At 40.0% G+C, this 13,172-nt stretch overlaps 4 protein-coding genes across 6 annotated transcripts in view; 3 read left to right on the forward strand and 1 right to left on the reverse strand.

Annotated features, from left to right (window-relative positions):
- The first annotated feature begins 1,308 nt into the window (after positions 1 to 1,308).
- Positions 1,309 to 3,384, forward strand: LOC145463433 (uncharacterized). The gene is made up of 2 exons (XM_081447187.1): positions 1,309 to 1,403; positions 1,528 to 3,384. The coding sequence occupies exon 2, from the start codon at positions 1,805 to 1,807 to the stop codon at positions 2,678 to 2,680; it is 876 nt and encodes a 291-aa protein (XP_081303313.1). The 5' UTR covers positions 1,309 to 1,403; positions 1,528 to 1,804; the 3' UTR covers positions 2,681 to 3,384.
- A 1,303-nt stretch (positions 3,385 to 4,687) lies between these two features.
- Positions 4,688 to 7,269, forward strand: LOC145463313 (uncharacterized). Its single transcript, XM_081447061.1, has 2 exons — positions 4,688 to 4,957; positions 5,066 to 7,269. Exon 2 carries the CDS (start codon positions 5,299 to 5,301, stop codon positions 6,613 to 6,615), a length of 1,317 nt encoding a protein of 438 aa, XP_081303187.1. The 5' UTR covers positions 4,688 to 4,957; positions 5,066 to 5,298; the 3' UTR covers positions 6,616 to 7,269.
- Positions 7,270 to 7,458: 189 nt separating this feature from the next.
- LOC145463740 (uncharacterized) lies at positions 7,459 to 8,649 on the reverse strand. The gene has a single exon (XM_081447526.1). It carries the CDS (start codon positions 8,404 to 8,406, stop codon positions 7,765 to 7,767), a length of 642 nt encoding a protein of 213 aa, XP_081303652.1. The 5' UTR covers positions 8,407 to 8,649; the 3' UTR covers positions 7,459 to 7,764.
- Positions 8,650 to 8,700: 51 nt separating this feature from the next.
- Positions 8,701 to 13,172, forward strand: part of LOC145463737 (N-lysine methyltransferase setd6-like) — an 8,449-nt gene continuing 3,977 nt past the window's right edge. Inside the window, exons 1-8 of one of the 3 annotated variants that reach the window (XM_081447521.1) lie at positions 8,701 to 8,823; positions 8,969 to 9,147; positions 10,134 to 10,388; positions 10,529 to 10,808; positions 11,796 to 11,894; positions 12,190 to 12,291; positions 12,591 to 12,674; positions 13,171 to 13,172. The exon at positions 13,171 to 13,172 is cut by the window's right edge and continues 767 nt beyond it. In XM_081447521.1, coding sequence (XP_081303647.1) covers positions 8,734 to 8,823; positions 8,969 to 9,147; positions 10,134 to 10,388; positions 10,529 to 10,808; positions 11,796 to 11,894; positions 12,190 to 12,291; positions 12,591 to 12,674; positions 13,171 to 13,172 — 1,091 coding nt within the window. In that variant the 5' untranslated portion in view covers positions 8,701 to 8,733. The other 2 variants (XM_081447523.1, XM_081447522.1) reach the window with 2 other exon arrangements.

Raw genomic sequence — 13,172 nt, forward strand, 5'->3', positions numbered from 1 at the left:
ATACATGTCAGGTCATTTTCCTCTCCTGCTAAATACTGATTGGTTAATTCAAATTTCAGAGGCACCGGTCACATGCAAGGCTAGGCATTTTGGAGTGAAAGACCTACACATAAGGTCAATAAAAGGGGAAATGTAAGTTCAAGGGGTTCAGCTTTGTACTGAAGCGATAAAACTTACCAGATATTGCAACAAGTTCATTCTACTTCAATTCATGGACTGGGATGAAAAAGAGAGAAAGAACTGAGAGAACTTCCCAGAGATCCACTGCGTTTTGTCGATGAAAAGCGGGAAACAGGGAGCGCGATGCTTGATGGTTAGAAAGCAATGGATGCAAGCTGCAATGCCACGTTTACCAGTACGTTCTAACCAAAGAAGGAAGCCTGGGAACGAGGCAGAGAGAGGTGTCATACAAAGCTGTTGTTGTTTTTGTTTCTGTTTTGTTTTTCTACAGCTGAAGTTTCATTGGATTACTTAAGCTTATTCAAAAAATAAAGACAAACAATGATTGAATGGCTGCATGTATTCACATAACAAAACAATTAAAATGCACAGTATGAAAAAGTCATTTGTATGCGTGAAGACGTCGTCTTCGTCGCCGTCTTCTTCAGGATCCAGTGTGCCCGATGGCACATGGGGCTTCCCTAAGGGTTCTCCACTGATGCAGGTTTTCTGCATACCGTCTTGCTCTTTCGTCCGTTCCACGTTCCAGCAGTTCTTGTTCCATTGCTCTTTGTCAGGTCATCTTGGGTTCGCCTCGACTACGTTTCCCTCAGAGCAAGCCTATATGCCATTGTTAAGTTTGATAACCTAGCAAACACGCCTTAATGTAAAATTATTTATGCATAAGAAGTATTTTGAAGAGATATTACTAATTAAAATTCATCTAGCGCAAATGTCCGTATGATATGCTAAAATGCTATAAAAGACTTGCCATGGAGTTAAATATAAATTGAACATGCTCTATATCCGAGCGCTAAGGAAATAAAAGTACAAATTAATGGTGAAACTGAAAATTGAAAATTGGAAATATTCTTTTTTTTTCAGTGAAAAACCTGATGAGGTTCGTGTTAGTTTGTGAATATTTTGAATACAAAATGTCCAAATCCTCTCTTTGCCACGATCACATTTTATTCCAGCCATCGGGCTATTGTTTGCTTTTTGTCTTTCTATTAATACCAAGATTGTCTCGTGCTATTTAAATTGACTTTCCTACCAATGCTAGACTGACACGTGAGTGTTTAAGGGATTAAGTCACAATTCCCAAGGTACACACTTCCATCCATTGTGGTTAGAACACAATCGACCTTCACGCATAATTCTGAAAGGGGGGTCTAACGCCCAAAGTCGAAAATTTTGAGACAAACACTAAACTCTTGAAATTTAGGCCAACATATCAATCACAAGTAAGTCGACGTGATTATTGAAACCGCTGAGAGACTAACAGTTGTTTACTTAAATACTTTGGATATGTAGTTCATGTGCACAGTTTAAAATTGTTAATTACTCAATTTGTGTTATTTTATTTAGTTTCAGACATTTTTAGGGTGTGCTGTCGTCGTTGCATTGTATACGCGACGAACAGAAAAAAAACTGCAAAAAGAAACACCAGATCTATCTGAACGACGAAGCAATTTACCTAAACTTGTTCAAGCCTGACAAGTTGTTATAAAACAACGCCAACGTAATTAAGGAGGGCCAAAGAGTAAAACTAAACACAGAAGGCATTTATTTACCAGTTGAGGTCCGCACTCTGTCGTGCGCAAAATTAACCACAAAGGCAACAACAAGTCAAGACAACTACAACATGTCGTACCTAGACAGATTTGAAAGTCAAAGAAGACGCAATTTGCCAAATACCATGACGTCCACCACAACTAAAACAACTTCTATTCGAAGTCAGCGAACCGAACACCGAGAGGTTAGAATGGAAATGGAAGGTTCGAGTCATGGGTCACATGACATGCAAGCGTTTTCCCGACAAGATCATGCCTCCATGACGGAACCAAGGCAGTGGTATAGCGGTGACAACCACAGCATCAACTACAGCTCGTTTGACCAGCCATCACTCGTACGCGAGATGATTGGAGGGGGCAAAGCGATGACTGAGGGCTGGAGGGCAGTGGGACACCCTACGATGTTTGCTGATCGCGACGACGAATCCTCGGTGATAGTTGTTCAGAAAGAGAAACCTGCATTTGTGACGCCAGAGTGGATGGAAGAGCGGCCATCGCCCGAAACAAAGCGTCGAAACCCAGACGTCTTGGACATCAACATTCTGTTGAAATATCCCAGTGGTTACGTTCCTAAGAGTAATGCACCAGACCCGAGGAGAGTGCAATACGAGAGCACGATTCGCCCCGAAGTCGCCAAACGAGACAACTCGGCCCCTGTGCTACGTGATGAGGATTTTGACGACGACGACGACGACGAATTCGAAGAAGTGATTGTTGTCGTGGATGTCCAAAGAAAACCTCTTTGGAGAAAGGGTCTGGCGAAACCCAAACCAGAGCGACCAAAATTTGGTGTACCCATCCACAATCTCCTCCAGCTGCCAACACGAAGAGTGAAGCGACAACCAGCCCCTGATAATCTTTTTACTGATGAGAAAGTAGAGTCTGTGCAACGCCCTCCCATGAATTATGAAGCAATGGACTTGGAGGGTATCTTGGGAAACCTGTGATTTGAAAGATAGGATTGGAAACAAGTAGTGTTATTTTTAATTTCGAAGTTAAGTGCACGAGAATGGCGTTTTCACCGTGGAATTATATCTGCGTGACTTAATGACTTAATGTGACAGCTTTTGTGACTGAATGTAGCCTTTTCATTGGAGTTATCAAACACGTACATGCTGTTAGATTTTTAAAATTTTTTGTTTTGTCAAACAAAACTTCTGAAAAGTGTTTACACACCCGTATTGCTATAATTGTTTATCGTTTCATCGCTGCGATGTTTTAATCGGATAAGTTGTTGGCTTGTAGGCAATTATGCAAACCAAGACACATTTGTGGATATATCAATGCAACATCACGAACTCTTGTTTTTTTTTACTTTTTCCATTTTTTTACACCCTTAGGTACAATCGTTATCCTCCTTGAAAACGTTCCCACGAGAAAAGGAGAAAAATAATTACACCTGCACAGAGTGAGAAGATTTCAATGCATTTACGTTTTGCTAGCTTTCGCTCCTAAAAATCATGATTTTTAAAGGTGCTAGGTAATCTACAGTGCAGCATGTATTTTACTGGCCTGTTCATTGTCGAATTTTCAACCCTGATAAAACACTGAGCCATTTGCAATGAAATGAAGCCTGATCTAATTTGCGTGCTGTTTCCGCAATACAAATAGTGTGAAATAAATTTTAATTTACTTTAAATTATGATGTAGATTTAAATTTTGACCTTACTGCTTGCCATTCCTTTAATGCCCAGTTCAGAAAATTGGGTTGAACAAGCAAGTCAGTATTCTAAAAATCGTTTAAAGCCCGCACTCTCTGATGATGTTCACACCCTACTGTCAAAAGGGAAATCTTTGTTTACAAAATTTGGGTCATTAGCATAAGCGACTCAGTTTTTAATTGAGCTAAAACAAAAAGATCGGTTCTGAACATTGACAAGTCATAACACGATTAGCTGTCCCAATGAATTTGAGCCCGATCTGGCGATTTATTGAATACTTTTTGTACAACGCGGGTTTAAAAACACACATTTTATAAAGAACGTTTGAGCTCGTTGGCGTCGTTGCCACCCAGAAATTTTGTAGTTTTTGAAGGCTAATTTCTCCTTGAATAGTACTTCCAAAGAGTCAACCATTTCACCATAGACTAAGTTTGACAAGTTCTTTAAACGTTTGGAGTATCTAGCATGGTGTCTTTGTTTGTAAATGAAGAAAATGTGAACAATGACTTTAGCAGCGATAGCTCTATTTTGACCGAAGATCGAGAGCCCGATTGAGCGAACAGTCTAGCCCCAGTGAGAATTCCCTAGACCTTGTGGTCTCTTACTACACCAGTTGATGATTTTCTATATTCTCTACACCTGTGTGCTTGGCGGTGTTATGATGTTGTAAAGGGAAATAATTTGTTGATCACCGTTAGGAATTGAAGATGAAGGTGGCTCTTAGTGCTCATCATGTAGACTTGGAGCAATTTTAAGGGAATTTATTTAGTGAGCCCTGATCTGAACAAGTCCATATTTGTAAAAGTTAAAAAATATTATTCACAGTAAAACATTCTGCAGGTTTGTATTTGAAGAGCGCACAAAATGAGGGGATGTTAATTTAAAATGTTTCAGGAAAACGACCCTTGTTGTCAGATTTTTGCAAGCTATACACAGTGGAAAACTTAAAGTAATTCTCTCAATATAGGGCTTAAACATGATGATTGAATGGACTTTCAAAGAGCCTTGCACCTTTTGACATATCTTAAAATGCATGCAATTTTGCCACCTTTTTACAGACCATGTCATCTTTAATGCTATTTTAAAGTCAAATCTTAATTTCATCGAAAAAGCGAAATTGATTCTAGTTTGTGCAGTATGTTGTATACAAAATGCCGGAACCGATCTTTCCCAGGGCAACATATTTTACTCTTTTGAAATTCAATCTTTGCTTTTCGTAATTCTTTGCTTTTCATCGAAAAAACGAAATTGATTCTAGTTTGTACAGTATGTTGCATACAAAATGCTGGAACCGATCTTTCCCAGGGCAACACATTTTACTCTTTTGAAAGTCATTCTTTGCTTTTAGTCCGCGCTTTAGTACAATTTTTTAAAATTGTCTTTCCTACCAATAATAAATTATCAGCTCAAGGGATTAACTCACAAATCCCTAGGCGCATTTTAAAACGCCATAGCTTCCATGTGCGCTATCCGGCATGCATACTTTTTGAGCTGAGTGTAACGCCTCATCAAGACAGAGCTATTGAAACACCGAGCTGACCAAAGCAAAGACATCGATCAATAGTAAGTTGCCACTGTTAAAAACAAACAGTTCGGATTTTCCTTGGCAGTTTTATCCATAACTCACAGTGGTTAATTATATTCCATTTGAGTTATTTCGTCTAATCGCAGGAGTTTTTTGCGTGCCCTCAACTTGTTGCATTGTACAAACGTGAAGCTGAACTAAAGTGGTCAAAGTAGCCGGATGAGTAACTCCAGATCTGTGAACGGGCAGGAAACATAACTACACAACACAGCGAACGTAAACAAGGGAACAAAACAGTAAAACCAAACACAGAAGAGTCTTGCACGCAAACAATCACGAGGACAACAACAGACTAAAGAAAACTACAGCAAGGTTTAATATGGCGTACCTGAAACGATATAAAAACGAGAGAACCCAAATAGAGATAAATATCATAAAAGAAGCCTCAACTAAAACAACTTCTGTTCGAAAGAAGAGCGAGGCTAAGATGGAACTGAAAGGACCACCTTTTGGATTATACGAGATCACAATGTTTTGTCCGCAAGATCATGCCAGTTCCATGATGGAATCTAGGCAATGGCACAGTGGTACCCACGATGGTATCAACTACAGCTCATTCAACCACCAAACAGTGTTTAGTAAAACGATCAGAGGCGGCAACGGACATCGCGGCGGGGAATCCTCGGTGGTAGTTGTCAAGAAAGAGAAACCTCCATTTGTGACACCAGACTGGATGGAGGAACGGCCATCGCCAGAAACGACGCGTCGAAATCCTGAAGTCTTGGACATCAACATTCTGTTGAAATATCCCAGTGGTAACGTTCCTAAGAGGAATGCACCAGATCTGAGAAGAGTGCAATATGAGAGCACGATTCGTCCAGAAGTCGCCAAGCGAGACAGCGCTGTTCCTGTATTACCTGTTAAGAAAGAGAAACCTGAATTTGTGACCCCAGAGTGGATGGAAGAGCGGCCATCGCCAGAAACAAAACGTCGAAATCCTGAGGATTTGGACATCAACATTCTTTTGAAATACCCCAACAGTTATGTCCCTAAAAGGAATGCGCCAGACCCAGTGAAAGTGCAATACGACAGTACGATTCATCCAGAAGTCGCCAAACGAGACAACTCGATTCCTGTGCTAGCTGTCCAGAGAGAAAAACGTGCATTTGTAACACCAGAGTGGATGGAAGAGCGGTCATCGCCCGAAACAAGGCGTCGGAACCCAGACGTCTTAGACATCAATAGTGTGTTGAAATATCCTAACTGTTATGTCCCTAAACTGGTTTCACCAGACCCGAGGAAGGTGCAATACGAGAGCACGATTCGCCCAGAAATCGCCAAACGAGACAACTCGGTTCCTTTGCTACAGGATTTTGAAGATGATGATGAAGATGATGAGGAAGAGGAATATGATGAATTCGAGGAAGTGATTGTCATCGTGGACGTCCGAAGAAAACCTGTCTGGCATAGAGGACTTGAATTACCTAAAGCAGAGCAACAGAAAGTTGGTGTACCCATCCAAGATCTCCTCCAGCTGCCAACACGAAGAGTGAAGCGAGAATCAGCACAGGACAAGCTTTCCATTGATAATAATAGTAATGATATCACTATTATTGATGAGAAAATCGAGTCCGTGCAACGCCCCGCTGTGGTTCAAGAAGCACAGGCCTTGGTGAGTATCTTCCAAGGCCTTTGATTTATTAACGTGCGAGGAGGCTTACGTGGGCCACACGCGAAAGTTGTACGATACCCGAATGGTCCAAAAGTGAGCGCCCCCGCAGGCTGGTTATTTGTATACAAGTATTGTTTGTAATTCCTACAATGCACGAGAGTGAGAATAATAATTATTTATAAGGAAATTTGCATAACGAAACAGCCTCTATGAAGATGTAGCCAGCCTTTTCACAAAAGGAGACGGAATCGTATCACGGAGGACGATTTTTTGGCTACACGCAGGCACGTGTAACTTACAAAATTGTTTAATTAAAGCCATTAAGTGTTAAATCCGACATCAAGCATTTGCGTGCATTAGTCTCTCTATATAAACCAAAGCATATAACTGTGTACATTGATGGAACATCATAAATTTGAACTCTTCTCCATTTCAAATTGAATCATCATTTTTCGTTGACAGGTTCCAGCCAAAACAGGACAAAAAACCGTACCATACACCATATAGTTATGTAGATTTATGTGTATTCACTTTCATTAGCCTTTGGAGCAATAAATTGTCACTCAACAATCTTCAATGCAACTTGTATTTAACTCACCTTGTCAAATATTCAAGCCTGATTAAACACTGCACACATACTCCAGATTTACTTCAGTAACAGCTTATGATGGAAATTGAACTTATCTCCGTTCAGTGCTTTCAAAATGCTTGAAAGTCACTTTCAGAGAATGGTGCAATTTCCCTGGACCCAATTAAAACCAACTGTGACTGCCTGTCAAGCCTGGAACAGCTTACCGCTATCAATGCGGAAAATAGCATGGCTTAATTCTTTTAGGAACTCTCTTTGGAAAAAAATTTTTGAATATCTTGTCCACCACTCAAGGTTACTGATTCTGATAAAGAATTCCTGAAGGATCACAATCATAATCAACATTATCATTTCTTTTAGATGCAAAGTGGTGCATACATGTAGGGCAAAACATTGCAACTAGTCCAACTGTTCTCAAAATATTTTATCGCTACCCTGTTCTTGTATCAATAGGGTTCTTCGGAGAAAACCAGTTGCAAAAGAGGGGAGTGGGGCTTTTGCCAACAGGGACCAAAAATTTCCCCTCCTCCTCTCTTTGGTTCTGCTAGAGAACACAATAAATTATATCCTACAAAATAAAAATACTACGACTGTGACCAAGGCTTGTCATTAAGGCGCTGTTTCTCGAAAGCAGCCATTGCCCGCTTCGGTGGAACGAGAGAGTCAGTCACCCCTGGCTTTCGTTTCTTCTTTTTCTGCTCCCAGACCTCCTCTTCTTCATCTGGTTCGTACCTTGTCCCGGAATTAGAAACACTTGGCACTAAGCTAGGCTCTCTCGGCTTTTCAGGTTCAGAACTCGGAGTCCCTGTAACCACCAGATCATGTGAAAACTTACATCTATCACCCAGCCTGCATCGTCCTTTTTGAAACTTGAAACAAGTCTTTTTAGACTTGTGTTTGTCTTCCTCCGACTTGCCCTCTGAAAGTTGCACGTGTTTCTCGAGAACAGATAACTTCTTCTGCTCTTCAGCAAGAAATGGGTTAAAGAAGACCGAAGATGTCTGGTATGTCCGTTGGTTCAGTTCCTTCGTGTTGGAAACAGAATCTGTCTTGAGGTCCAATGTTGGTAATGGGAGAGGCATCTGAGATTCCATCGGATCATTGCCAGTATTTTTATTGCCACCAGAATTTGTGGAACATCCTTCTACTCTAGTTTCTTCGTCATCAGATTCAGAAGAACTGCTAGAATCACTTCCATAATCGGGAACAAGACCAAGAAGTGACATGCTACTTGCGAGTTGATTTTTCCGCCATGTTGGATTGTTGGGTTGAGGAACGACGAATCCATTCCGCTGTCGGGTAGTCTCAGGAAAAATTTTATATCGGGATAGCTGGCCTAAAGGATGGGAGAGTTGAGGAAATTTTTCTGTGTATTTAATCACATAGATAAAAACGTTTTCGATAATAAATAATTGTATCTAAAATGTTTCAGGTTGTACCTGGACCCAAATATTCTATTTAATCAAAATATTAATTCCCATACCCACTCTGGTGAGGGTTTTATTTAGACTCGATCCAGGCTTTCAGGTTCGCACGTGCCCGATGTTTTCAATATGGCGGACGTGCAGATAGAGCAGTCAGATAAAATCCTGACGGAATTTCTGTCGTGGTGCGAACAAAATGGCTTAATACTGAGCCAAAAGGTTTGTTGAGGCAACAATCATTTGTTGAAGAATTCTCACGTTTTTACAACAGGAAGTACTGTGTCAGCTACATATGTGGTGTCCAACATTTTGTTATGCTGGCAAATGGACATGTCAAGGAAGCTAAATTGCTGCTTGTTTTCAGGTGAAAGTTGGGCTGCAAGGATCATGTCATCGTTATGGCATGATAGCTGTGGAAGACATAGAGGAAGGGGAGTGCTTGTTTGAAATTCCGCGATCGCTTGTGTTGCAACCCAAGACTTCATCCATTTCAGGGATCCTTGAAAATTTAGCAAATGATAACCAGTTTGATTCAGAAAGAGGGTAAAATGCTGTGCTTATTGAGTACTATTAGTGTCTACTGTAGATTTATGTTACTAGGTGAAATGAGCTTAAATGGTTAATACTCTGGACTGTAAATTTGAAGGCCTGGGAAATGATTTTTGGGACAAGACTCTAGATCATAGTTAATAGAGGGGAATGGTTATAAAACCCGACAAAGTTCTTTGTTGTATGTTTTTGTTCGGTTTTTTTGGCCCTGACCGTGCGCAAAACACAATAGTTGTTTACTCCATACGGAGGAACTAACCAATAGAAATGTTTTGGTTACGTAATTCATGCAGAGTGTATGAACGCAAAACAAAAGATTGTGCATGGTCATGGACCTTCCAACATAAATCTTGCCTCTTTGTTTGCTCCTTTGATGTTTGGCGGGCTTCATAACCTGTCCCCTCTATAAGCTATGTCTATATCAAGTAAAGATAGCTACAATTGAATTGTTTAAGGAACATGTGAAAACCTGCAGATACCCCTCTGATGGGATAGTTTCCAGACATTCATTCTAGAGAAGTTGCATTACTCCGTGTTATTTCAGCAACTGTTTGTTGATCGATCGATCGCAGGGACCACAGAGACCATTTTAAAGTGGTAGGGCTGAAAAATCTGGTCAAGACAAACAAGCATTAAGGGTCACAGTTCCGTCATTTATCATGGATTTGCCTGCCATTATCCATATCATCTGGAACCCTTAAAAAATCAACCCTAAGCAAAAACGTGGTAGGACTGTAGCATGACCCCTTCCCTTCTGCCATCCCTGGATCAATCAATCCATCAGTCAATTGATCAGCCAGTCAGTCGGTTGGTCAGTCGGTCAGTCCCACAATCAATCAAGCTGTCAATAGTTTTTTATGATGATAAATTCATTTATTCAGCACCTACCAGTTTATTAATCAAATACTCAATTTTTAATATAATAATAATGAGTCAGTTTGAACACTAGACAATAAGCTAAATGAATTAATTTTACCCAGATCTGGCTGGGCTCCTCTTCTTCTGACATTGATGTATGAGTACACTAATCCATCATCTTACTGGAAGCCGTATCTGAACCTTGTACCTGATGTCACTGTGCTGGATCAGCCCATGTTCTGGGCATTGGAGGAGAGACACAAAGAATTGCAAGGAACTGGAATAGAGGAGGATGTTGAAAGTGATGTACAACACATTGAAGAAGAGTACAATGTTATTGTCTTGCCATTTATTAAGAAACACCCAGAGCTTTTCAGGTACAAAATCAGATGTGGGATTTGCATTTCAACTTTCAATAATGTACTAATAAATAGGCAAGCGAGGAGATTTTAATATTTTTACTCTGAACATGGAAAATTTTAACCTCATAGATAATTCAATTTATTATTCTTTGCAGTGAATCCCTCCACACAGTTGCTCTTTATAAACATATGGCAGCATTTGTTATGGCTTACAGCTTCACAGAGCAAGACTCAAGCAAATATGATGATGATGATGATGATAAGGAGGAGGAGGAGGAGGAGGAGGATGACGACATCGCTGAAGTCAAGAGTAATGATTCAGCTCCTGCAATGGTTCCAATGGCTGACATTCTAAATCATATCAGTAACCATAATGCTCACTTAGAGTTTGGTGCAGAATCTTTGACAATGGTGGCAATACAAGATATTCATAAGGTAAAGATCATGGGTCTGAGTGCAATTTGACAACAGCTGTTTTCAAGAAAGGTGTCTGCATCTGTTTTGAAATGATGCTTGTGGCATGTGCTAAACCCAGGGTTTAATCTGATAAAGACATATCTATGGAACCACATTGGTTCATGTAGGTGTTTAGTCAGGTAACCAAACACCAGGTAAGGGCAAAATCATGCCCTAAGTTTGAACTTAGTGAGCCCATAGGTCCTTTTAGATCTGATATGCTGTTCATTATTAACAAGGTTTCAATGGCCATGTATTTTCTGCTGGACAGTTTTTGACTGTCCGCAATCTCCTTATCGCAATAACGACATGATATTCTGGATTTTGCATATTGTTTGGGGTCACCATTTTGCATGTGACATTGACCAGTCCGCAAACATTTGGATTTGAGTTTCATCTGAGGTCATTACCATGTGCGTTTAGTAGACAATCGGTCCACAAGCCTGTTGTTCTACTTTTTGCTGCCACACCGTTTTGACGAAACCCAACCAGGTTGAAACAGATGTCCATGTTTACAATTCTTGGCTTTCCGTTTGGACTCTGTCATGTCGTTGTCCCCTTAAGCTCTCTGCTTCATTGTTATGTTTCCAGTTTCATTCCCTGTAATCATCCTGATATATCCTTATTGCTCTACCATGCTGGCCTCACAGTTGGCTGTCCAGAATACTTGCAAGATTGGATGTTAAGAAACAGAAACTCTGTGGCATCTACATATTGTACTTGGCAAAGGTTGCTCATCACACCAAGAGTGCCTGTGCTGAGACTTAGCTCTCTTGGTGTGCTAGCTTGCCTAGATTTGCCAGAAACAGCAGTTCTATTCTACATGTGACTGTGTTAGTCTGGTTCAACTGTAGTAGAACTGCAATGAGCATAAGAGTATTGGACTTCCTAAATTCAATCTCTCCAAGCTACAGTTGTGGCCCAGAGTACAGTCAAATTCTTGGTCATTTCCATTCTTTGTTTTAGGGACAGGAAATTTTCAATACCTATGGCAAGCTTGCAAACTGCCACTTACTTCAAACTTATGGATTTGTTGAAGATGAATTACCAAATCCATATGACATGGTAAGATACTTAAGTCTTCTAGAAATTAAAATGTTGCACAAAGTAAAGTTTAGGTTCAGTTTGTTTTTGAAGAAGGGGGCACTTATTAGAATAGGTGCATGTATAAAAAACAGCCCTGAAAGGGGAGCTGTGATTATAAAGAGGGTGCTTATTGGGAAGAAGGACACTAAATCAAATCATTACTGTAACTTGTATAAAGTGAGACAATCTGAACATTACATGTTGCCTTTTTGATAAAACAGTTATACAGTCACCTTGATAGGTCTAATCACAGGAAATTCTGTTTTATTGGCAGGTAGACATACCCATCAGTGCATTTAATGAGGTGATGAAAGCAAGCCAAGCTCATCAAGCAAGGGGAATGTTAAATGCTAAGTTTGAGTTTATGGAGGAAATGGTGAGAGCATTGTTTTTATTATGCGTAATTTATTTATTTTATTTAACCAATTTGCCAAAGGCAGGTGAGATGCAAAAGAACATTTTTGTCCCCTACAAGGCATGTCACCCTTACCCAGCCCATGATAGCAATATCATGCCCTTGGTCTTTGAGCCTCACTAAGACAGTTTGGAATTGCTTTAAATAAGTTTTAGATTTAGTTATCATCCTGGATCTTATCATCATATGCTACCTTGCCTAATTTATCTATGGTTAGTATCTTCTTCTTATATAATGAAGGGTGGCCTGTTTCTTTGTAGGGTGTGGCTTCTGAAGATGATGTGTTTCCCTTTGGTCAAGATGGATGTTCTCACTTTGGTCCAGATTTGTATGCAACCTTAAGGGTAAGTGCTATGAATGCTTTGTTTTATACTGCTTCAGTCAGTTGGTCAGTCAGACAGTTGGTCAGTTGGTCAGTTGGTCAGTCAGTCGGTCAGTGAATCAACCAGTCAGTTAGTTGGTCAGTCAATCAGTCAGTCCGTCAGGCAATCAATCCCACAATCAATCAAGCTGTCAATAATTTGTTTTGATGATAAATTCATTCATTCAGCACCTACCAGTTTATTAATCAAATACTCAATTCATAATATAATAATAATGAGTCAATTTGAACACTAGACAAAAGTAATCAGTCAATCAGTCCGTCAACCAGTCATTCCGTCATTCAATCAATCAATCTACATTGTATTTATTAAATAGTGGGTTGGTCGGTCAGTTGATCAGTCAGTTAATCAGCTGCAAAGAGTTGACCACCATCAGTTTTTTGCTCTCTGATGGCCATTCATACATGTTGTAGTTGTTTTAATTAAAAATATCCCAATTTTTTAAAATTGTTTAAAGAT

The sequence above is a fragment of the Orbicella franksi genome, chromosome 12 (assembly GCF_964199315.1).
Source record: "Orbicella franksi chromosome 12, jaOrbFran1.1, whole genome shotgun sequence".
NCBI lineage: Eukaryota > Metazoa > Cnidaria > Anthozoa > Scleractinia > Merulinidae > Orbicella > Orbicella franksi.